This window comes from Toxorhynchites rutilus, chromosome 3, assembly GCF_029784135.1.
Source record: "Toxorhynchites rutilus septentrionalis strain SRP chromosome 3, ASM2978413v1, whole genome shotgun sequence".
Classification (NCBI taxonomy): domain Eukaryota; kingdom Metazoa; phylum Arthropoda; class Insecta; order Diptera; family Culicidae; genus Toxorhynchites; species Toxorhynchites rutilus.
Genome location: NC_073746.1, coordinates 198,293,205 through 198,319,963, shown reverse-complemented (window position 1 = coordinate 198,319,963; position 26,759 = coordinate 198,293,205). Strand labels below are relative to the sequence as shown.

Sequence of the window (26,759 nt, the reverse complement as noted above, 5' to 3'; positions counted from 1 at the left end):
AAATTCAGTGAAAATCATTGAACTATATTATTTAAATGCCTAAAACCTGTAGTCCCGACCCTTAATAATAATATATAGACTGTTTTTCTCAGCTAGTCGTGAATTGATTTTGACTGAGAAATTTGAAACTGGGAGATATGTTGGCATAAAAAATGCAGCCAAAATCAAAACAAAAGCTTTTGTGTCTCGGCTTTTGTTTTGACAAAAACCCAACGAGCCGTCCGTCTCCGTCAATTATTCTTTTCTACAAATCCTGCCGGCCGTTTTCGAGTGAAAGGCTTCCCGCATTATCTTGACGATTCAATGTCCTGTGCAGGACCGCTGTCTAGCGTTTGTGTGGGTGTTGAAATCAGGCAAACATCAAACTGACCATTTGGCGTGTTGTGGGACGTTATCAAACAAATTCCCGTGGCACGTAATACAAGCACATACCAGAACCAGTCAGTCAAAGTTAGTCAGTCAAAGGACAGCATTTTTTTTAGGGAGTTCGGTATGAGCAACGTACCGGGTAGGATGTGTTCATTTGTGCTCCGTATTGTTACGTCCGATTAATCGTGTTTTTATTCGTTTCGATGATAGATTCCAATTGAAATGTGTTAAAAGTTTGCCTTCTGCCCTTGTGAATTGAAGTGAGAATTTAAATTATGGAAAAATAATCAAAGTGATGAAATCATAAATCGGGCGGAACCATTTTACGCTTCGTATAATTGGAGAAAACTCTCTTAGTTTTCGGTGTGCTCTCTTACTCAATCGCGTGTGAACGATATTACGAAGCACAATTCGCATGGCTTAGTCACATTGATCGAGACAATCTACAATATGAATGCCATTTTAAATGAATGTGAAGTTTTTGTATCGTAGCGAAAATATAATATTTGTGATAGATGTAGAAAGTGTGCAAATGAAATGAAAAATCATTCGCCTCCGTCACTTTTAGCTGTGAGGAAGTAGCTTTTAATTGAGACTCTCTCGAGAAGAGATAAAAGTAGATCAGAGAAAGAAAATGGAGCGATAATAGTGGAGTGCTGGGAGAATGTTTATGTGTGACAGCGAGAGCGATTTCCGTACTGGGAGTAGAGCATCTATGGTCGTGAGGTTCTTTAATGCCATTATGATGAGAGTGAGCGAAGGGTTGTAAGTGGGAATGCAGTAAAGCAAATGAAACGCGGTCATCGTCCTCGCTCATCATGTGTAGTTTTTTCCTCTTATTATTTTTTATGCATGTGTTGTGTTTGTTCGTGCGGGGGCTTTTTTTTCTCCGCTCATATGGTGGCACTCTTTTCACTGCACTGTGCCGCTCTCTGAGAATGGCGGCCTCGCAAAGCTAAGCCAAGCTAACACATTTAGGGTTGTTCATGTTTTATTCGCAATAATTGACGGTAGTTGCTTCTACATTTGACTTCCCGCAACGATAGTGTAGTGGGGAAATGTTGCTGAACAGTTCAAAATATTTAAGGTATATAGTCTAACATGGTCTATCATGTCTTTGCAATTCGGGCGTCGGCCTCCGTTCTCTCCTGTTCAGTATATAATTTTATATGTTTAGTATGTTTAGTATTCCAACAGGCTTTCAAAATCTTTTATTCTTTAATTCTTCACCGAGTATATCTACATACGATAAATACTAGAATATATTAACCCTTTGTCGTTTGTCTGCTCTCAGCCACCCTATCAAAGAATCATACTCCGACCGAAAAGGGTTAATATAATATCTTACATAAAATGTATCAATTTTACAGGTTTTCCTTCTCAGGATACCTTTTTAGGGTTTTAGGGTTTGTGTTTCATGGAATAGTCAATAGATCACATTTACATAATCACATCACTTACCGCAGTGAATCCTGATTTTTCTGAACCATTCCCACTAACAACTATCCCTTCCATGATAAACGCTAGGGAACCACGCTATAGAGGCGACCCTTCTGGCCTTTGGGCGGCGAATATCATACTAACATTCCTTCCCTTCCCCTGGTGACTGTAAGGACGTGGCCGGCGTCGTTATTGACAATTTAAAGCTCGAATCACCGAAAATTGCACAACGAGAATGATTTGCTAGTCCCAAGCGTCATTCTGTGTGTTCTTTGTGCAATTTGGTTGGTTCAGGTCAATCACGGAGAGCAACTACGAATTGTACAGTCTACCCAAGCTCAAGCTCAAGCTCTACAAATTCTGCCGGCCGTTTTCGTTGAACGTATGCTGACGGGTCGTTACGTTGCCGGTGTATGTGAATGTTTTCATATGAATTGCATGGTAGAATAACTGACGTAACAGAACGTGACGGGACGTGGACGTGACGTGGATGTTGTATGTGAATCGCACTTCAGTCGTTTTGGCGGAGAGACTGCGTGAAGATGCCAAAAGTCATTACTAACTGAATACGGGTATAGTCAGTCAGATAGTCAGCCGACTATACTCAGTTGACTACGACTATGCAGAGCCCTGGTTTCAAGAATGAGGAGGAATACTTGGTTTTTTTTATCCAAAATATATATTCTTATTAAGGCTCATATGGCGTCAACCTGACGGGGCCGGGAGTTCAATATTTCGACAATGTTTGCCTTATAACTATGTTAGTAATATGTAACCGATTACTCGCGGTTGGCTCGAGGTTAGTATTACAAGTGTTTTCGTAATTATGATGTTGCTGTCTTCAATGCTCTGTACCTGTGCCCGACACGGGATACTTCCTATTGGGATGCAGCTGACCATTAATCAGCAACGCCCCCCTAGTCAGTACCCCATATCTAGCGTGGTGCGTCTTCTCGACCCGAGGAATCCTTCAAGAATGGTCACAAAATAAATACTTGTTTGCTCGTGAATAATGTAGTTGTTGAACATATGGGAATGCAATTTTATTTTCTCTTTGTATAATTTACCTTAGAGATAAAACATGACTATTGTGTATAATAATGAACATCTCTCTTTTTCTTAGCTCTGTCATACTCTTTTGAATAGTGAGAAGCATTTAGTATAGGTCAAGGATAGAATCATTTTTAAGAAACATTTCTACAATTTTATTGCATAATGATACCTTCTTCAAGTAATTGAAAACCCGAATTTATCCAACTCACGATCAGTATAATCTGAGCTACTCCCATACTCCCTAATCCCACTCCCATCACTTTTTAACATTCTTTTATCCACAGCATGTCATCAAAACAATATCGTTGGAAATATTTATTACGTAAAAAGAAAAAAAAATAATGGTCTTATTCTTTATAATTATCGTGCGAATGTTTGAATCACAACAAAACTGTAGAGCAGAATAACTTCACGGTTGTTATTCAATACTCAAATCCTCTGGATACGTCAGGATTTCGTCTAAAAATGCCACAAAGCGGGTAAATTGCTGTTTGTTTATCTTTTCTTTCCTAAACAAGACTTGATTCAAAATGTTAGCTAAAAAGCTAAATAAATACGATATTAAATTTACTCCATTCCGCGTGACTAGCTTTCACCATCTGAAATACAAGTGACAAATATACCTGTTTTTGTCCGTGACATGACAGTATCGTGGTATTCGTAATAACACTAAGTTCAAAAAAGTTGTCACGACTGATGAACTCATCCAGATTCTACACACACGGTGGCAGCCGTAATAAGGTTGTATACAATTCACTTCGTTTTCACCGTGAAGTGATGTTCTTGAGGCCCTGTGTTTTCCACACAAAATTTGATACAGATTTTTTGATTCATTTTTGCAATAGGCAAAAATCGAAGATGAACCAAAACACGTATAAGAAAAGCAGTCGTTAAAAATTAACTGAACATTCCAAATAGCCGTACTTGTCAGCATAAGTGAGAAACATGAGTACCAACATAATGCAGACATCGTACACTACGATGGCCATAAAGCTGCGGCAACACAAATAAACTAGGCACAGCTTTCATTGTGACGGGCGATATGTATAAGCGGCCATGAATGTGCAGATTGAGGATTAAGCGCCGATTCTTCCACATCAGCATCATTAACGTGCACAGCCATACAAGTGAGACTTGATGACATAGATGAGTTCTACGCGCAGGTGGAACGCGAATATGAGCGCTTCACCATTTCATCTTCTTCGCTGTTGACGTAGACCTTGTCTGCACAACATTTCAGACGGTAGAAGAACATTACTCCAGACTGAAGTACGAAGCAGTGACAATTAGACTGAGAATTGATGCATTTCAAACCAAATACATGTTAGCTTCTGGATCCGAGCACGTTCGGAACCGATCAGGAGATGAATTCGGGTCAGTGGACCAATTTGATAACGTTTGACAATGATACTAGCCGCGAGATCCGGGAGTCATGCCTATGGTCTTCACAAAAACTTGATGTCAAAAGGAATTAGAAATCGTGCGAAATTTTCTCAGCACAAAACGTTCATTCAAACGTTCAAGGCCGGTTGTTCACTACGGGCACGAGACGTAGACAATGTTGTGTAACTGTTGGTGTAAGTGCATGGGTGAGATGCACAAAACTAGCGCGTCTTGTTTTGAATATTCAATAAATATATATATATATATATATATATATATATATATATATATATATATATATATATATATATATATATATATATATATATATATATATATATATATATATATATATATATATAGATATATATATATAAAGGAAAATATATCTGAGAGTGGATGAGCATGATGGTTCACCGCTTCATGCCACACTCACAACGCCGAGACGACGCTACACACCCCATGCGCGAAGACACAGACACCCGCCACTAGATGGCACTGTTTTTATGGGCGAATGTCAATGGGTTTCTAGTACCTAAGTACGGGTCTAGAGGGTATTCACGAAACCTAAGGTGAATGCCCAGAAACGGAAGAGAAAGGGACTTCTAAAGAAACCATTGAACTGGACGGGTCAATTTGACCGAGCGTCTCGCGAACAGAGGAGAACCACGAGGTACGAGTATACCGAAGAGTCACGAAATATAGGAGAATCCGGTTTGGAAGAATAGAGGCCGTTTGGTGTTCGTGGTTAAAGTAAAGTTCGCGAGTGTTTTAAAGAAATCTCCTCGACGTCAAAGAGATACCAGAGACGCCACTGTCCGTTGTCTACACGCCGCCCTGGCGCAGAGTCCCGGAAACAAAAGGTACGTGTAGGCTATGGAAGTGGGTGGAGAGTAGCATGATTTAACGTGTAGGTGTTTCCCTGACCACGTAGTCTGCTAAGTTTACCGACCCTGAGGTGTTGATTCAGGAAGTTTTGTGTGTGCCACGAGGTACCCTAGCTGACAACTTGCAGGTGTGAGCACATGTTGTAAGCTTTGAACGACGTCTGTTAAAAAACCATTTCGGCGGTGTGCAGCGGACGGCGTATGGAGTCAAAGAATGAACAACGATTTCACGCAACTCACCGGTGAATCCAGTACCAATAAACTGACCAAAGCTAGAAGGATAAGCTGGGTAGGACATTTTCAAGAATACATGGGAAATATCCTGCAGCAGTTTTGTTCATCGAGAATCCGGAAAGTACGAGAAGACGAAGTGCACAGCGAGCAAGGGGGTTAGACCAAGGGGAGCAGGTCCTGGCGAGCACGATGTGGCAGCAGAGTTGTAAAGAGACAGCCACGTACCGAATTAGTTGGAGGAATATTCTGAATCAGGACATGCTGTAAAGAAATGAGGCCAAAATGAATAAACAAATAAATAAAATAATCGTAACCACCGCGTAGCACCAGCAACATCAAGAAAATTAACGAAATGAAGGCACTATACTGCTCATTAGTTCGTAGCAGTGGCGTAGTGTGGAGGAGCGGAGGGGGCGGTCTGCCCCGGTGTCACCCTCAAAGGAGTGACACCCACAATGATAGTTATATATGTTTCGAAGAAAAATTTCCTTCAAACTTCACCCGTTAGTGATTCTTCTTCGAAAGTTCATTCACCTCTATTTAGTAATTGGTGGTATTATTTAGCGATGGATTCACCATGGAAATATTCATATGAAAAATCTTAAGTTGTTTTCGTTTTGGATGGAAAAAGGTTGCTGAGTTGAGTAACGACATCCTTCATTCAATGGACTTCAGCTTTTATGATGTGCCGTTCTCAATTTTCGACAACACTTTAGCTATGTCAGGAGGAGTTCAGGTTTTGTTAAGAAAACAAAACAGAAAAAAGTCGTGTTCGAGGGCTCAGTTTAGTTTGAGCTTGAAGAGTTATCTCGAAGATGATTATTTCACATTTCGTACATAGTTTGTCAAGAAAATTTCAAACCCAAAAAAATCCTTGACCGATCGGGAATTCAACCCAATACCTAGAGTCTTCCCGCTTTATGCTTCCTTTACAATGCAGGCTTTTATTCGCATACGATATACTCACTCGCGATATTTTTCAGAGCAGCTATCTACAATGGGGCGCGATATCGTGCGACAATCTGTCATAATCTGTCTGTCAAAGCTGCATCCCTCTAATCATACTGCCATTATTTGTTATGGACAAGGTCGTACTAGATTGGTGGAACAAAATTATATCGATAGAAGTGTGACTGCAAGTATAAAAGTCCAGATATTAATGATTGTAAAACTAACAAATTCAATCGAATATTAACAAAAATGTGTAAAAATGATTATGATTATGCAGCAACACGCTTGCAATAAGTGATTGACTCAGCTCTCACTGTTTCATAAGGGGCTGTCCACATACCACGTGGACAAGTTTAGGGGGGGGGGGGGGGGTAGGGGAAAAATGTCAAAATGTCCACGTTTGTCCACAGTGAGGGGGTGGGGATATAGATTACATCCACGTGGACACTAATAAATATTTTGAAAAACAAATATATATCTGTATTCAACAATATATGAAAAATATTCTGCATTGCAAGAAAATTTATTCGTATTTCTGCTGTCTGATAATACTGCGCGGTGGAAATTTCATATTTCTGCATATCGTTGAAATTCTTTGCTGAAATTTGTATTCAGAGAGTATCGCACATGAGCTGAGAGCGATCGATTTATTTTCATTGATTTTAAAGAATCTTGCGTCATAATTATCGATCAGAATTGGGACGCTATTATCGGCAGGATTCAGATGCTGCCAAAGCATGTTGGAATGTTGTAATATTAAAAATACACGACATTGTTTTCAATGTTTCGATACAATTTCCGCTCTCAATGTAAAAACCGATTCGTTTATGTTATTCAAGAACTCGAATAACAAATTCATTCACGGGGACATATCTTTAGAGAAGTCTTCCTATCTAAGTATCTATGTTCATGAACACCTGGTGAAACTTGATTACGAAACGCTACAATGTATGAGTTCTACTCCTTTTGACCGAAAACATTAAATGGATCGTATCTCCATCAACAACTCGCTTCATAAATGCAATGAAAACTCGCAGTTTGAAGCAAATAGTGTCAGGCGGAGAAAAATATTATCCTTTGCAACAATGTTGAGAGAAAAAAAATCTTTGAGGTGAGCGAAATGAACCATCATTAGATATCTCCAAAGCCGATCTTCACCTGCAGAGAGTCATTCTTTGTGTCTAGTGAGAAAAGAGAAAAGTTCTGCATTATAAGTTTCTACCAAACAGCCAATCGATAAATTAGAAAAAACGTTCAGAATTGGCCATATCGTCCTCTTCCAGAATTATACCAAACCTCATGTTTCTTTAAAAGCCCTCAAACTCTAAAATTTTTAGAGTTTGACTAGGATGTGATAGTCTACCCGCTATCATCAGATATTGCATTTTTTGTTTATCACTTATTTAGATCCCCAATAGAAAAATATTGAAGGTCAAAAATTTCGACTCCGTAGGCACATTGCACAATGGTCCAGGAGATGCATTTAAGTGGAAATTAACAGTTAGAGCTTAACAGTTATTCTCTAGACAAAAACTGTCTTAGACAAAGTTGTTAGTCATGATAGAGCGCTCTTTTATATGTTGTCAAAATAGGGTGACCAAAATTGTCGATGAAATAAAAAAAATCAACTTTCTTATCTTTATAGATAGAGGTAAACATAGTTCGACAATGTTGTAGCTCCAATTATTTGAAACATCTTCGTAGAACAAAGTTTTTCTTTATCGCTTGAAATAACCGATATAGCGCCTTTTTTCTAGGTTACGTTAGGGTCACCATGAAAAAAACTGTTTTTTTGCTCTATTTTTATATTTCAAAATTTGCATGCAAACTGTCTTCGAAAGACTTTTAGAGCTCACTAATACAAACATTTTTCGTTGCAGAACTTGTCAATATCTCAACTTTACTCAAAGTTATTGATATTTCTTCCCAAAAAACACGCTCTTTTCATTTGTTTGTCATTCTTTCTGGGGCAAACATAAAAAATGTTTGTTGATGGAATTTGACGGAATTTGTAATGTACCATATACAATGGTATAAAAGGAATGCTCTTACGCCTAATATGGCAACTGTGTAATGCGCTATTTATAGATTCGACAAAAACATGTGACATGTTACGATAAAATGCTAATGAACCTAAATAAACAAATGGGATAAAAAAAAAGAATTTCGACTCATTGGACACAGTTTTTTGACGAGAAAACAAAGAAGTTCTGTGATGATGAATTCTGCAAGTTGCATGAAGAAAACGAAAGATAGTGAAACGAAACGGTGCACATAAAAAAAACAAAATGTATGCCTTAGTATTTTGCTTTTGACTTTTTCTTAAAAATCGGCATGATTATTCCAAATAACTCAATATTACCCAATAGTTATTAAGTTGAACGAAGAAGAATCATTGGTAGATGAATCGTGGGGACTTATTGTTGAAGCCCAGGCGAGGAAAGCTTTTCAATAGTAAACTGGTTTAATGGGAGGATCAATTTGCGGATCAGCTAAGTGAACGGCCTCAGTTATTAGGCACTGACTTACATCTATTAGTTTGATTAGCAGTTTTGGAGTTGAACTTGGCAAAACTACATAGCGAAACACAACATGTTTATATCCTTATATATGTTATGATTTTCAATCACTGTTTTCCAATTACGAAGCACTTGATTTCATTGTCTGATTCTCTTGAAAACTCACAGTTCAGCCAGCTTACGTCGGTATATAATAGAAAATTTCCGAGATTAGATTCACATGTGATGTTTTGCTATAACGTAAATATTATGTTTTATAACGTGATCACAAGGTAAATGAATTTTGGAAGAAAACAAACAGCAATACAAATAGCTTCACGAGTTGTTGTTCCCCAAAGCTGTTCAAAGAATTGAAAGAAATCGCCTCCATTAATTATGTTCACATGTTTATGACGTACAAACATAGAATGAAGAATGGAAACAAACATAAACTTAAATTTAGGCGCAATTCAACTATTTTTACGATTATTTTTTCCAACAAATGGGAAAATGTCCACGTGGACAACAGGGAAAGGGGTATAGAAAATGTCCATGCTTGTCTACGGAGGGGGAGGGGGAGTGTCTGAAATCGTACTTTTTTGTCCACGTGGTATGTGGACAGCCCCTAAGTAGAGAACTGAACAGTGTTTGGATTTCGATCAAAATCGAATGATACACAATATGTCATGCAAGTAAACTCTCACGAACATATAACCAAATATGAGAGGATCATTCAGATACTTGTATGAATGTCAGTAATCACTTGTGTAATATTTAGTGATTAAACTAAGAGAGGAACGAAGACTGTTGATTGCATATCCGATCTGTATCAAACATCGCATACCATTTTCGAAGCCTGCATACAAGTTTGAACCACATATATCATCCCATTTTACTATAGCGAAACCCACTGCACAGAAAAGTGCGAAGCAATAAATGATACAAGAAAAATTACGTCACCATTTAGTCACCATTTGCGGAGAGCAGCGAATGGGAAAAGAGATAAAACGCGAGACTTTTTGCTTCTCACTGGAGCGGTGTTGCTAGTAAAACTATGCGGTCTATATGAATATACATATTTCAAGGGATAGCGGCGTTAAAAATGGAAAATATAATCTGACTACCCTCTCTTAGCCTCTATCGAGCTAAATAATCATATAGTTTGCACTCTCTAAGACTTAAAAATCAGGATCTGCTACATTAGCTGAATATGAATCTTTCGTTTTGCGTGGTCCGTACGATCCTGCTGTTTCATGATGCATGGAGAGGTCGATATGCACATGTTAGAGGCAAAGAAGAAAATAAGCTTTCTGACCAAAAGCGTATATGATAGCTTTGCTTGCATGCTGGTGTGCAATAAAGTGCGAGCCGATGGAGAGTTGTCTCGTTCTCTTTTGTGTCGTGATTTGCAACACATAACAACAAAAGAATACCGCTGGGGGAATGTTTCCTGAAAGATCATATTTGAACGAACGAAAGCGATTTTGACGTAGGACTAAGTCTTTCATTTCTATACCGGGGTGTAAAATCAAAGTTTCGAAAACGAAAGCGTTACGCCGGAGACCGAGATTTTGAGTGTTAATAGCTCCTAAACAACTGAACGAAATGGTATGATAAACACTTCATTCGAAAGATAAAATGTCTACGCGTTCTATACTTGTTACTTTCTGATCCAAAAACTTGTTTCAATAGTCTTAAATTTGCTTTCAAAATAGGCTATTGAAATCACCAATCGGTATATAAGCGAGCGCCGCTCGGAAATCCACTCAGTTCTAATTGAACAGCGATTGGAGCATGTTGTCGCTGTTGTGGTGAAGCTCTTCATTTATCATGAAAGCGCGGATGAACGGTGTCACCAAGAGCCTGTTTGTGCACCTTAGGCCAGAAGGGAATCCATCAGGAGGAGAGTGATGCTACAAACGGTTCCCCGGGAAGATCTCGAAGCAGCCGCTACACACACACACATACACGCACGGAATTCTTTCCGTTTGGATCGAGAAAGATCCGGAAAATAATCTGCCAGTTCCTCTAGGAATTTAAAAATACATTCATGTGAAAGAGTTTATTTGAATGTTTTCTATCCATGTAACACTGTGACCAAATATGTTTCAATCAAGTGCTATTAACAGATGGTTATCGAGTTAGCATTAACCACTGGTGGGCTTCCAGTATCGAGGAAAATGTGGAAATATCTAATCGTTACTGAAAATAATCTGCCAGTTCCTCTGGGAATTTAAAATTACATTCATATGAAAGAGTTTATTCGAATGTTTTCTATCCATGTAACACTGTGACCAAATACATTAGGTTTTGTGATTTTTCAATCAATCGCAATCAACAGGATAGCTTCTGAAGATTATTCTTTCCCATCAGTAGGATATTTCCGTATCCAATATTGGATGCATAAAACCTTGTGCCTCCAACGTAACGCTCTCGTTTTCGAAGTTCTCCAAATATTCATTCATTCAGAATGAATTCAGATTCAACTTCATACAAATGATCTCTAAATCAACGATAGTCCTACGTCACCCTTGCGGTTATACCATAGATATAACCCACTTCCTATTTTTTCAATGAGTGGATCATTTGGCAAACACTGTGAACTGAACATTTATTTTGATATATCGTTCCACCCATCTAGCATATAATTTTCCACCTGTATGATGTATGTAGTATCTCCTGTCAAAGCAACGCGATTTTCGCAGAGAGTTCTATCTTTTTTCGCACTGTCATGGGTGATTTCGCGCTTTGCTCTAATTGGTTGATGAATAAAAATCGTTATTGAAGAAAAAAAATTGCACTCATTGTGAAGGATTGTGAATCCGGCATTACTAGAATCACGATAACGCCCTGTTGGTGCGGTCGTTCTCGAGTCCAGATAGCTGAGCAAACCCAACTCTCATTCTAGCCAACACTTCAGGCCCTTCATGATCGGGGTGCGAACATGTCTACTGGAACTCGTAATCAGATCTACCACAACCCAGAAAAAATCTCGTTTTAACCATCTTCTGCACCGAACGGTTTGTGGTTCGGAGGAATCATTACACGTACTTCTTTGAAATGAAGATGAGAACAACGTCACTATCAATGGTGATCCTCCTATCGTGCATCGTGCTATCGACTTTTGACGTGGGACTACGTCTAACCGGAATATATGGAGGGTAAAATGAAAACCTAAACATAGAACATGAAGGAAAAAATGAAAGATTTCGAATGCTTATAGCTCGAACATTTCGTACTGGATAGGAGAGATGTTTGCATCACTTGATAGGGAATATTTCTACGCATCTATCGCAACTAACAAAATGTTGTTTTTCATTAGATAAACAATTGAATAACTGTAAAATATTAGGCGTTATCTAAACGCCCTAACTGCATCGTTTTGATTGGCCCGATTTACAGTTTCCCTAACACAGCCATCAAAACCAAGCAGCCTTGGGGAAATCGGCATTGCAAATACATGAAAGTAGGGGGACTTTTGTTCTCATCGAAAAATGTTCCCTAACACAGACTCTAAAACCAAGCAGCGAAATCGGCATTGCAAACACACGGAAGAGCCTAGAGGCGAGTGAACTGAAAAGTTGAAACCCTCTTAAAGCCAAAAAGAAGAAGAAGAACACACGAAAGTAGGGGGAGCTTTTGTTCCCACCGAAATGTGTTCCCTAATAGAGATTTCTATACCAAGGTGCCTGGAGAAATCGGTATTTCAAATTCATGCAAGTCGGGGGTATTTTTGTTCCGACTGGAATGTGTTTCCCTAACACAGACTTCAAATGCATGGAGCGTGGGGAAATCGGCATTGCGAATTCATACAAAAGGGGGGTATATTTGTTCCGATTGAAATGTGTTTCCCTAACAAAGACTTCAAAACCGAGGTTTCTGGGGAAATCGGCTCTGCAAATAAATGCAAACTGCGAGTACTTTTGTCCTCGCTTGCCTTTGTGCAGAGTGGAATATGTCTGTCCTAACATGATCTTCTAAACTTAGGAACCTGGGAAAATCGTGCAGACACTAGAAGCGAATGAACTTTCCAGTTTCAAGCAAATTCGAGATTCGAGAAATATGTACACTTTTGGGATGTAAACTTCAGAGGGAAATGTAAAATAAAATAATCGTTTGATAATTTGTTTTTGTCTTTATTGGAAAGATTTTCAGCCTTAGGCTGGTTCATCAAACGTTAGATAATTCTTCCGTACATATAGTTTGTTCTAGCCATCATACCAAACGTAAAAGGTCCGTCATTAAATTTACTTGTAACGAAGAACAATCAATCACAATAAATGAATTGACTTTACACGGCATTTGTTCATTTTTTTCACTCACAGAGCAAATATATTGAACACAATTGAATTTGGAAACTGTTTCATTCAATCAAGAATTTAACGAATGATTGCTAAGTTAAGGTAGTTCCACGTCAACCTTGCGGTTATATCATAGATATAACCCACTCATTTTTTTTTATTGCCCAAAACACAGTAGAGTTAAAAATGAATTGTAACCAAAAAAAAAATATTTTTGATGAAAATTATGATTCATCAATACAGAAAAAAATTAACTATCCATCTGTAAGATCGTGTACACCAGTGATCAGATAATGTGAAAGCTATGACCAAAACAAAAGAGCCAAGACTCTGCCACCCACTGAAAATTTTCGAGAAGGTCTACAGAACCCGTTGTCGGGGATTCTACTGAGGTTCTACTGTAGTTCCAAAAAGATGGTGCCTGAGTACACGAAACTTTGGGATTATGCGCAATGAATTTGGTGAGCAATTAACCTCTCATTTTGAAGCAGTGAATTGACCGCATAGAGCGTGAGGTTGAACTGTTTTTTATAAGGGAAGCTTTATTTACAAAATTTCCTGTGCTTTTCACCGTACAACGGTTTTTTGTCTTCGATTTGATTATGGGGAACATCGACTGTCCGTCATTGTTGTCCAGTATTTCATTCTATAGGCTGATTTAGACGATGCCAGTCAGCGCTCTAGTTGAAGTATCCAGTGAATAGAGAACAGACACTCTGTTCAAGGTAGAGGCCAATTACTTGTTCGATACTGGTACAAGTAATTTGAACAGAGTGTCTGTTCTCTGTTCACTGGATACTTCAACTAGAGCACTGACTGGCATCGTCTAAATCAGCCTTATGCGTTTTCCCGTCAACTACGTGAGCTCAAGTTATTGTTAGTAACATGACACAGAACATCCATTTTGGTACCGTCGATGGGGGTGAAAGTATGTCAAAAAAGGTGGTTATCGAACTTTTTGTTGAATAACTATCGTAAATTAGAGTAAAACACAATTCTGATTACGTAGAAATGTTCTCTAATGATTAACACTCGTAAGTGTTCAAGGAATTGTTGTAGTATTAATTTTTCACTGAACTACTATTAAATGAAAGTTGACCCAATCTCACCCAAAGTAGTGAGTATTACTTTCTATTAAGAATTGTGTTTAGAAATAAATTTCTCAATAATTTCAAGATAATTTAACAACATGTGTCTTGTGGGTCTTGAATGATTATTTGAGTTATGAAAATAGTGTCAATCCACTTAGTAGTGCGATGGAAATGTTCATATACAGCCACTTCATGTCAAACCGATATATTGGTTCTCAGATTTTCGTGAAAAGTGGTAGTTTTGTTCTTTATCGAAAAACATTAGACCAGTATTTTTTATCATTAGGGTGATCATTTCCATTTTAGGGTGGCCCAAAAATCATTTTTTCCCATTTTTGCAAAAACGACTTTTTTTTAAATTCATAACTTTAGAACTACTGCACCGATTTAGATGATCGACATATGAAATTAAAGCCAATTAGCTAGTTTCTTTTCTAAAAATATTATACTTACAGATATTTTGGATTATGGTCTTGAAATTATTGATTGCGTTTTTTTTATAGTTTACATTGTCTCGGGACCGAAGGCGCTATATTTTTTTATGTTTTTTCTTGAAAGCTAAGATTTTTTTAGATAACATATCCAAAATTCAGAGGTGTGTTATTTTGTGTTATTGAGTTATAGTTTTTGAAAATTAACCGATGGTCCGAAAAGCTAGGTTTTAAAAATTACTTTTTTTTAAATTATTAACTTTTAAACTACCGGGTCGATTCAGATGATCGATATACCAATTTGAAGCCATATGAATATGTATATGTGGTATGCATATAAAATTGGATTCTAGTCGCATAGATGTTGTCCAGTCGCGTAGAAATATTGAACGAAAACTGAAAACATGTTAACTTTGCAAAATCTCTCGAAAACGATAAAACACCTCTCTAATATTCGGATATGTTATGTAAAAAAACTTCAGCTTTCAAGAAAAAAATATAAAAAATATGGTGACCTCAGTTCCGAAATCATGTAAGCTATGAAAAACTATTACAATCAATAATTACGAAAACAAAATCTGTTTTTTTTTCTCAAGTGTAATGTTTTTCAAACAAAAATAGGTCATTGGCTTTAATTTGATATATCGATCTTTAAAACAGTCGAGTAGATCAAATGTTTTGAATTATTGGAAAAGGTCATTTTTGGAAAAAGGGGGAGAAGTGTATTTTTCGCATCGCCATAAAATGGAAATTGCCATCCTAATGAACAAAATAAAAAAAATCGGGTTTGAGCCTTTAACGGACCGTGAGAACTAGGCATGTAATCAACACAAATCCAATACAACGACATGTTTACATGCTAAAAAACACAAACTATTTTTTCAATACGCAAAACAATCAAAAACATTGAAAAAATTGGTGGCAATATAGTTGCAACTGCCCGGCTAGCGTAATATGTTGGTGACAATATAATTGCCAAACTCCAATACAACGACATGCTTACATGCTAAAATACGCAAAACGTTTTTTTTCAATACGCAAAACAATCAAAAATATTGAAAAATTGGTGGCAATATCAGAACAAGTTACCATATATGGTTAGAAGTGATAATTTATTGTTGAAGTACAGAAAAAAAAATAAAATCGTTGGTGGCAATATATTTTACGATGAGGAAGAAAACTACCAATTTTCATGAAAATCTGACAATCACTATATCGGTTTGGCATGGAATTCAATTTTGTGCTTGTGAAGTATAATTCTATCCAATATTTACAATTTTAGTAGTTCTGTATACTGCTGGGTATGAGATTTTTTCTGAGGTGTTATCTGATGGCTATTTACAGATCAAACTTTGATGAACTATCAATAATAACTAATTGTACTACAGTTAAGTATTATGCATTAGAAGATGTGGAAATATGTCTCCTATTAAACGGCTCACAGCTTTTGAAAATATTCGGAATATTTGTCAAGATATTACTAATAGTACCTTTTTCCATTTTGACCCAATTTCACCCCCATAAACCATGTTCACCCCCATCGACGGTACGTAAATTTTTTTTCAAAATAGGATAATGGTTTTATTAGGTTGAGTTCAATCTGTGAAATAAGTTTTTAACATTCGAGAAATTGCAAATTAATAAATAAATGAAGAGCCTCGACCTAAATGCCTCTTGCTCAACTGAATGGTTCCTCAGAGGTCTTCTGCAAAAATCGCAAATTTCCCGCTCACGATGTTACAGAAAAAGTACTACTGAGATTTTTAAATAAGTTCATACAACACATTATAGATACCAAACTTGATAAGAGTAAAATAATAATCTGATAATAATAATCCATGTATTTCTGGGTTATCACAGAGTGTTATTTCGTTAAGTGACGAACCAGCCAAAAGTTGAAAGTCACTAAAAAACAGAAAAAAGAGTAATTTCGCGCAGGCTTACCCAAGCTTAATAGTACGATCTGAATATATAGTTTGATAAAATTCTGCAACGGCAAAAAAATGAGTGGGTTATATCTATGATATAACCGCAAGGTTCACGTAGAACTACCTTAGCTTAGCAATCATTCGTTTGTATTGATTAAATTCTTGATTGAATGAAACAGTTTCCAAATTCAATTGAGTTCAATATATTTGCTCTGTGAGTGAAAAAAATGAACAAATGCCGTGTAAAGTCAATTCATTTATTGTGATTGATTGTTCTTCGTTACAAGTAAATTTAATGACGGACCTTTTACGTTTGGTATGATGACTAGAACAATATATATGTACGGAATAATTATCAAACGTTTGATGAACCAGCCTAAGGCTGAAAATCTTTCCAATAAAGACAAAAAAAAATTATCAAACGATTATTTTATTTTACATTTCCCTCTGAAGTTTACATCCCAAAAGTGTACATACTTCTCGAATCTCGAATTTGCTTGAAACTGGGAAGTTCATTCGCTTCTAGTGGCTGCACGATTTTCCCAGGTTCCTAAGTTTAGAAGATCATGTTAGGACAGACATATTCCACTCTGCACAAAGACAAGCGAGGACAAAAGTACTCGCAGTTTGCATTTATTTGCAGAGCCGATTTCCCCAGAAACCTCGGTTTTGAAGTCTGTGTTAGGGAAACACATTTCAATCGGAACAAAAATACCCCCGATTTGTATGAATTCGCAATGCCGATTTCCCCACGCTTCATGGATTTGAAGTCTGTGTTAGGGAAACACATTCCAGTCGGAACAAAAATACCCCCGACTTGCATGAATTTGAAATACCGATTTCTCCAGGCACCTTGGTATAGAAATCTCTATTAGGGAACACATTTCGGTGGGAACAAAAGCTCCCCCTACTTTCGTGTGTTCTTTTTCTTCTTTTTGGCTTTAAGAGGGTTTAAACTTTTCAGTTCACTCGCCTCTAGGCTCTTTCGTGTGTTTGCAATGCCGATTTCCCCAAGGCTGCTTGGTTTTGATGGCTGTGTTAGGGAAACCGTAAATCGGGCCAATCAAAACGATGCAGTTAGGGCGTTTAGATAACGCCTAATATTTTACAGTTATTCAATTGTTTATCTAATGAAAAACAACATTTTGTTAGTTGCGATAGAAATATTCCCTATCAAGTGATGCAAACATCTCTCCTATCCAGTACGAAATGTTCGAGCTATAAGCATTCGAAATCTTTCATTTTTTCCTGCATGTTCTGTGTTTAGGTTTTCATTTTACCCTCCATATATTCCGGTTAGACGTAGTCCCACGTCAAAATGATGAATATGTTTCCCAAATTTGCATGATAGTTTGATATTGACATTGTTCATGAATGTGTTTACAACCTGTTATTTACATTTTGTGATATGATACGTTCAACAAAATACCTAGAATTGTACTAGCGAACATTGGGGGCACAAACTTGATATACGGATTTTGGTAAACCGTTACTACAGCAGTTGAGACAATGGCCCCGGCATAATTTTTGGCTTCAATCTTGTATATTCCTGCGTCTTCAGAAGTAACATTCACTACTTCTAGAGTAACTTTACCATCCTTTCGTTGCTTTTGTCGATATTTACGACCCTGTATAATAGGCATATCGTCTTTATACCATGTAAACAGGGGATATTTACCATCAACGTAACATGTAAATCTAATGTTGGTTCCTTCCGGAACTATCTTATCTTGAAGACGTGTCAGAAATTTCAATTTATAACTGTAATTGTATTCCGGTTCATGTTGGTTCCTGCTTTCCGACCATTTAAGAAGATACTCATCTTCCGGTGTATATTGACATTGTTTGGGACGCAAATGTCGACTGCTTATTGGTTTTTCAGCTTTTTTGTGCAGTTCATCCTCGAACTCCTTGATAACTTCTTCATCGCTGTTTTTCCAATTTAGATAGTGAACCATGTCAGTTTTATCGATTGCATTCCTAGCACGACAAACATATCTTCCGCTGTCTTCCTTCCGAGGTTGAAATATTGTTAGTTGTTGTCGTCCATCATTCCATTTTCTGAAAAAGTATTTGGATCCACTATTTTTATGTAAAAAAGTACCATGAATGATCCATATAGTTTCTGGTTCAGGATCACCCCGAACTGTACAATCCAGATATAATTCTTCTTTGATAGGATTGTACGTTTCTGAAAATGAAAAAAAAAGTTGATGAACTCAATGACTAACCGAATTAACGCATTCAAAGATTTTCAACCAAATTTTAAACGTTTTCGACGAAACCGGTCAAAACTAATAGAAGTACCGGTAAGTTTCTTCATTTTTTCTTAAAAATATACTGCTTTATTCTGCAAAAATGGTTACAAATTTAATATTCGAAGTATTGCCCATCGTTAGTCACAACTTCTTCCCATCTTTCTGGTAATTCACGGATCCCTTTGAGGAAATAATCGCCGGTTTGTCGATTAACCAAAAATCGATCCAATTTTTGACTTCATCACAATTGGAGAAGTGCTGGTCAACCAGACCATGTTGCATCGATCGAAAAAGCAATGTCTGGAGAATACAGCGGGTGGGATAAGACCTCCCATTTCAGCGTTTCCAAGTATGTTTTAACCGGTTATACGACATGCGACCGAGCATTGTCGTGCTGCAAAATAACTTTATCGTTTCTTTGCTCGTATTGGGGCCATTTTTCCTTCAGTGCACGACTCAAACGCATCAATTGTCGTCGGTAGAGGTCCCCCGTAATGGTTTCATTCAGTTTTAGCAGCTCATAATACATCACACCCGGTGCACCCGTGGCCGAGTGGTTAGCGTCTCACATTATCATTTTTCGTCAAAGAAATTTCCTTCGACTTGAACTGTGGTCACGCGTATTCTAGAGCTTGCCCCTCGGAATACATTCAAGGCGTGTTATGGCTTAAGAAATCTCAACTAAGTATTAATAAATGACGCTAGTTAGTTAGTTTCACATGGAACGTTAACGCCATTCAAGAAGAAGTACACCACACCCAGCTGGTCCCACCAAATAGATATGTTTTGCTGAGCTACTCCAAGTGTATCCGCAAGATCTTGTTGCGTTTGTGACGGATCTTGACCGTGCAAACCACGTCTGACACGTACGCTCAGTTGGAGCAAGATCACCATAAACTTCTACCAAAATGGGATGACTTTCCGCAGCTTTTTTCTTCATATTGAAGTAATGAAATAACACTCCCCGTAATAACACTCTAGTTGGTAAGAAATTCGACACATTTGAAGTGGCAGTTGTTGTTGTTTACGCTTGAACTTTTTGACATCTACTGAAGAACACGCGCAATGACAGTAGCTTTCCAACGAATGTCTGGAAATTTGATTCACTGGAATAATAATAACACTCCCCGTAATAACACTCTAGTTGGTAAGAAATTCGACACATTTGAAGTGGCAGTTGTTGTTGTTTACGCTTGAACTTTTTGACATCTACTGAAGAACACGCGCAATGACAGTAGCTTTCCAACGAATGTCTGGAAATTTGATTCACTGGAATATCAAATCAAGTTACGCCAACTGTTGTAAACCCGAAGAAACTTACCGGTACACCTAATATATTTTTGTAATTCGGCTCAATTAAATATTCTTACCTGTCATATTTCTTGTAAAAACTGGTTTCTCGCCTTTGATTTGGGTTTCGTATATAGTTACTGTACAGGATTGCTCTATTTCTCCATACGTTTTACTTTTAGCGACACAACTATATACACCTGCCTCTCTGTATTTACATTTCTCTATCTCTAAAATACATGTCGCATTAGGGGTAGTTATATTCGTCAATCTTAGGCTTTGATTCAACACTCGTCCATTTCGCTTCCACTCCGACGTAATATCTTCAGGACATCTAACATAAGCAAAAAGTCTAAAAGTTTTACCGAGCTCCACTCTTAGGTTCGGCATGTGAGATACAAAGTCAAATTTCTTTCTTCTTTCTAATTCCTCGATGTCATAGTCGATCTGTTTTTTCTTTCTTGTGGTAGGGACATCTGATTCCCGTGCCGAATTATCTAATGGCTTTTCCTCGTTAGGCGTTACTATGTCCGTAGGCTGGCTAGGCGTAATTTTTTCTCCTTCAATCTTCTCTTCATTTTTTGAGGAATCTGTCGGTTCTTCTAGCTCAGGTACTTCAATAACGTTAGGTAGAGTGGAAACTTTTGGATGTTTAGAACGTTTTGCAGTCTCTATTGTTTTTTCGTGTTCTTCTCCATTAGATGATTCTTTTGCTTTTTCAGATTCTTGGTCTTGTGAGGTATCTGAAGCATCAGTATCAGCATCTTGTATTTGCTCATGGACGCGTGCTAGAATTTCATCAACGTCAAATGTTGGTGCATCTTCCGCTACTATTATTCCTAGTTCTAGTTCACGAGCTAGCTTTGCAGAAGGTCTCTTTTTAGTTAACCATTCAAAATATTCTTCTTCGCTTGAATAATTTAGTACATACGGTACAGAAGCTTCTCCGTGGGGGTTCGTTGCTGTGCAAACATATTCACCTGAATCCATATAATTAGGATCATAGAACACAAGTGCACAAACTGTATGCTCCGAAATCTCATCAAAATGTTGTGAAATACGAATGTGAGGGTCCGGCCACAATCCCAATTGCATCAATCCTTTAATCCATGTAACTGTAGGCGGAGGATTCGCTCTTATCAGATGTTCAAGAGTTAGTATATTACTTGTTTTATCGAATATCTCTGTCGAAGTATAAAAAAGTGTAAAGGTTAAATAGCCATACCAATTCATAGTTTCTTACCTCTAGTACGATGTGGTACAAACGACGGGGCACGTTCATTTGATAAGTTTCCGGGATCAACAACCGTCAGAATACAACAAGTTTCAATTTGCTCAAATCCGTTTGAAGCTACACATTTATACAACCCAGCATCTTCAGAGTTCAAATCATTAATCCAAATGCATCCATATGCACCTCTGTGCAAATCATTCATGTCAATAATATGGTCATTATATTCAATTATGGTGTCATTCTTATACCACGTTAAATTTGGCTCAAATCCAGTCGCGGCGCACATCAATTTAAACCGTCGTCCGGCTAAACCAGCTCGATTTGTGAGATGTACAGACCATTGGAGCTTGTCTCGATTGTGTAAAATTTTCTTGTGATGATATTTGACCAAGTCATCACCGTACTGTGGCGGTGGGGGTGATTTCTCTGGTTCATGTTTCTTTTTCTCTTTGTCTGTCGTTAATGTTGTTTCTTCAGCTGGTTTTTCCACCGTATCCTCACCAGATACATCAATTTGTTGTTCACTTTTTTGGCTTTGAGGATCATCAGATGGAATAATGTCTGTCGTCGTAGGTGGCAATGCATCAGCTTTTTCAACAACGACCTCCTGAATGGTTTCTGTCGTCGTAGGTGGCAATGCATCAGCTTTTTCCACAACGACCTCCTGTTTCGTTTCAATCGACGGTTCTGCATGAACAACCTCCTCAATTTTCTTTTCAAATAAATCAACTGACTCAACACTTGCTTGATGCGCAGTATGATTGATTACGGGATCCGCCGGCGTCTCAGTTTCATCTTAATTATATGAAAATGTATTACAAGAAATTAATCATCTCAAGTGAGGGGAAATTGTAACAACGAAGAAAACTACAGAATGATTTATTGGATATTTGTTCATCAACGAGGATTATATGGTATAGTTAAGTTTATGATAGATTTGGCAGTTTTGACGCATGAAAAGCAGCAATGGCAACTCGATAATGTGATCTGAATGGGACATGTCACACACAACGGTGCGACTTTAGATGTAGTTTTCATTATGTTATTTTTACACCGGCCTATTAGAGTCCTTCAAGTGCTCTTACGATAAAACTAATTTATTTGAATTCAACTTATTATCTAAGAGCAGTAGAAAATGACCTCTTCGCATTTTAACGAGTTAAAATCGAAAGATATGAAGCACCGGTTGAAAACGCGGCACATTCTTGATACGGGCTCATTGTAACCGTAATTAGTACCTAAGGAGGAGATAAAAGGAACTATGTGAGTGTATCGTTTCTTAGCCTAATATTAAAATTGATTGTTTAAAAAATATCTGAACAGTAAACTCGGGCCTAATCAAACTACTACGATCTCCATAATTTGGAAGATTTGAAGGATCGTTCCAAGGCAAATAACGTAGAGCGAAACGAACTAATTTACGATGCACTGAACACTTGAGTGCCAATGAAAATGGCCATCTCGAATTTCCAAACGGGACATGATTGAAAATGTTGATTCCCACGAAAAACTTCCCTATGCAAAATATCAGCTCAACCGGACTTCATTTACTTGTAATTCACGGCCGTCAAAGTTTTTTTGAAAACCGAAAAATCACCCAGGAGTAAAGAAAGTAAAGGAAATCGGGTTTTTCGAATAAGTTCAAGCTAAAGAGTTTACTTTTTTGTTAGCTATTAATAATATATCACTGCGTACAAATACATTTTGTTTTGTGATTTTTCAATCAAGTGCAATTAACAGGAAAGCTTCTGAAGATTATTCTTCCGCACCAGTCAAATATATTCGTGTCTATATTCTATGAATAGTAATAAAATTTTGCTGTTTGTGTGAAAAAGTGTTATATATTGTAACAAATTATTTTCCTAACATGAGATTACGTACTTATTTGGTGTATAAAAAGATAAACGGAAAATTTTTCGCATCGCGAAAATCATAATTTTCCAACAAATATTGCAGCGATTACATTTTATCTTTCGAATGATTTGATAATTATGTCACTTCGTTCAGTTGACAAACAGGTATTGAAGCTCAAAACTTTGTGCCTCCAATGTAACGCTATCTTTTTCGAATTCTCCGAAATATTCATTCATACATTAATTGAGAATTGATTCAGATTCAACTTTACTCATTTTTTTTTTCATACGGAACTTTCTGTAAAATGTTGATTTGCGTCAAGCGTCGAGATCAATTTTTGACCAAAAAAAATTCGAGATAGAAGTAAATCTCGAAGTTTTATGCAATACTAACACATTTGGCATTATATTTGTTTAACCCCGGTGAACCTTACGATACATTCCTAGCAAAGCTGAGCCTTTTCGCTGAATATTTTTCGTTGGTGTTTTTCGAGATACAATACCGGATCTGTCATCACAAGGCCACAATCGCTAAGGTCGTTGTTCCCCAAACTGTAGGGTAGTCGTCTGTTAACACATTGCGTACCGCTCACGAGATTTCTCGTGTTTCGCGTTCTGTCTGTTATGGATGGATTACGAAATAACCCGTGTTTTCTACACTTGAAGGTTGAATTCTTGGTTTGCCAAGAATCTAACAAGGCCAACCGATGGCTCGCCTTCGTCTCATCCACATCGAAGGAAACGATCTCATTCGTGGAATCCGAACCAGTGAAGCGTTCAAGTTTACCCCACAACGTTCGGTCCTTAATGTGTTAATGATATACGATATATATGATATATCGATTGCAAAAGCTTGATGAACAGTGGGAAAACTTCGTATAAATACATTGTTGGAGATCAGGAAAAATACATTGGTGGAGATCAGATGACTTCGAAAAGTTAGACCTGGAAAGGAACAGGGAGAGTTCAGCGATAAACATTATGAGGCCAAATCATTTCCTTTGGATAAGCTTAGGGAAAGGGAATTTCGCTTGAACAGTCTGATGGGAACCCCGAGGTGTCGATGTTGAGCATGGACGACATAAAGAAGGTGCACTTATTTTGTTGGGTAGGTCTGCAAGGAAAGCCGAAGAGTTTAACTGATCCACTGCAGATAACGGCAGAAAAGTATCTAATTGCGTGGGAATGGTTGCTGAAGAGTTACAACAACAGCAAGCAGCTTCAGAAGAGACGTCAAGCGTTGATAAAGCTACCGACGCTGACGAGGGAATCATCTGATGAAATACAAACACCGAAAAAAATTGGGAGAGATATTAGACCAAAAAGCAGCCTGCAGCCTGATGATTACAAGGATCTCGTCTTGAACAACATTGTCACGACCCAGTGAATCGTAAAGAGCGTTAAAGCGTTGTGAGCGTTAAAGAGCAGTAAACTCATAGAAATTTGATTGATGTTAGATGACATCGGTGAGTTCAGATACTTGATATCAGCAACGTTCACCACTACAGACAAGCAAACACCAGCTCTGCTGAAAGCAATTTGTAATGTGGTGAAAGGGCCTGAGATTCGCTGCTTAGCTTGTACGGGAAAACATTGGCTCAATCGGTGTCAGTTGTTCCAGAGAATGTCGATTGTAGATAAGGATAATATATTGAACACACAGAACCTTTGTCGCAATTATTCCCGGAATGTTTTCGGAAGTTACGGAAAGTTCCAAAAGTTTCATCGTACGAAGAAATGTCCATCTCTTCTATCGCGTATTAAGCGCAAAAACCACACGTTGATATGTCTCAAAACAAAGGAAAATATCCAGCAATTATTACAGCAGCTCCAATGCATGAACATCATTTCATTCATTTTCAGTGGTTAATCAATATTTTTATAAGAATAGACAAAACCGTTTCTAGGGTGAATCAAAGGTTACATGCAACAGTTAGGTATGGAAACTCAATTATTTTTTAGTAATTCCTCGTGACATGAAATTTCCAACGGAACCAGGCAATATTTCTACGTGGACAACTCAACAGAAATACAACTGGTGAATCCCTTATTCAGCGCTCCAATGCCCGTGGACACCGTGCCTAATATCGAATCATTTCTCGACTCTCTCTAGTCTATAAGGAAAGTTGGTCCAGGTATAAAGCTATCCAACGGTTTTCGGCTGGGTAATGTACAAAGGTTTGGTATTTACTGATCGTACTACGAATATAACCTTCAGCAAGGCAACAAGATGTTCGATGGTGAAGAATTTACTAATGAACAAGCAAGAGCCTCTCGAAACGTGATAGGTTCGCTCGAACAGTTGAAGCAAGAGCAGCATAATTGGAATTGTATTGATTCCCAGTGGTGGGTTAGAGCAACCGTGATACGAAGCTTTCAAAATTTGTATAAGCCATATTCTACCCAATTCAATTTCGACATTGACAGAGCAAAATTTGTTGGAGACTTTACTTGGAATATAATTAACCCTTTGCGCTCGAGCGGTGCCTCTCAGGCACCATTGCATGTGATGCAATAACTCGAGCGGTGCCTGAGAGGCACCATTCAGATCGATGTGTCTAAATGTCTTATCTCGAGTGATTCTAGCGCCATAGGAGATGGAAGTTGTACCGCAAACTGTTTATGTCACAGACACAAGCAACCAACCCGACAGGTCCACCAATACATAAGTCCCAAACTATGCGTGGATGGCTGCTTATCGCCACGATATCTAGTCTGTGGCCCCCCTTGATCTCCTATAGCGGAGTAGGACTTTGTCTTCGACATCAGTTCGAACTCAGCCTTCTTGACGATCGCAATATTTCTTTCAAAGTTAGTGAGCCCAATAAATATGGAACACGACGACGAAATTACTTCTAGTGAAGATGCGTTAATAATTGTATATCATTAAGCTAAAAAGTATGTATAATTTTAAAGTATACGAGTTAAAAGTGTCTTATTGTGTCTAAAATTATTTAAAGTTAACAATAACGAACTCATGAAATAAGCGGGAGGGCGTGAGATTACTCTTGAGTTGCTGGTTCACCCGACAAAAAAGCGCCTCGAGCGCAAAGGGTTAAACATTGTTTACGTCTGCAATCTGCGATTGATGCACTGCCAAGAATCTCAACAACTAATTTCGAATAATAGAGAATATGTAAACGAGCAAAATTGACGGTACGGGTAACTGCTCTTGGTACGGACATCCCACCAGAAGAAGTAAGAACGCAACCACTATTGCGTAATCCGTATCCACACTCTTCTCTCACGTGCGAATCGACCATTGAATAAGCCGCATAAGGGACAAAAGTGAAGAGAGAAATTTACCGCTCTGTCGGGACCGAAATTCAAAACCATCGCACAGCGTCGCAATTTAGCTAAAAATGTATTTCTGCAGAGCTCAGGTATTCCAAATTCGTCCATCACAGGATACATATTCTTGGATGGTATTAACGTCCCCAGTGGAACTTTTGCCTCCTCATCGTAAGCATTACTTGCGTCATTTTTATTAGTACTGCTTAGTTGAGATTTCTATACCGAATAACACGCCTTGAATGTATTCTGGATTGGCAAGTTCTA

At 37.9% G+C, this 26,759-nt stretch overlaps 1 protein-coding gene across 2 annotated transcripts in view; it reads right to left on the bottom strand.

Annotated features, from left to right (window-relative positions):
* LOC129776116 (muscle M-line assembly protein unc-89-like) overlaps positions 1 to 26,759 on the bottom strand; it is a 54,684-nt gene that overhangs the window by 21,116 nt on the left and 6,809 nt on the right. Inside the window, exons 2-5 of one of the 2 annotated variants that reach the window (XM_055781533.1) lie at positions 21,358 to 22,143; positions 20,195 to 21,298; positions 17,996 to 18,757; positions 6,334 to 6,499 (exon numbers count right to left, since the gene is read on the bottom strand). In XM_055781533.1, the coding sequence (XP_055637508.1) occupies positions 6,480 to 6,499; positions 17,996 to 18,757; positions 20,195 to 21,298; positions 21,358 to 22,143 (2,672 nt within the window). In that variant the 3' untranslated portion in view covers positions 6,334 to 6,479. The remainder of the gene's footprint in view (positions 1 to 6,333; positions 6,500 to 17,995; positions 18,758 to 20,194; positions 21,299 to 21,357; positions 22,144 to 26,759) is intronic. The other variant, XM_055781532.1, reaches the window with a different exon arrangement.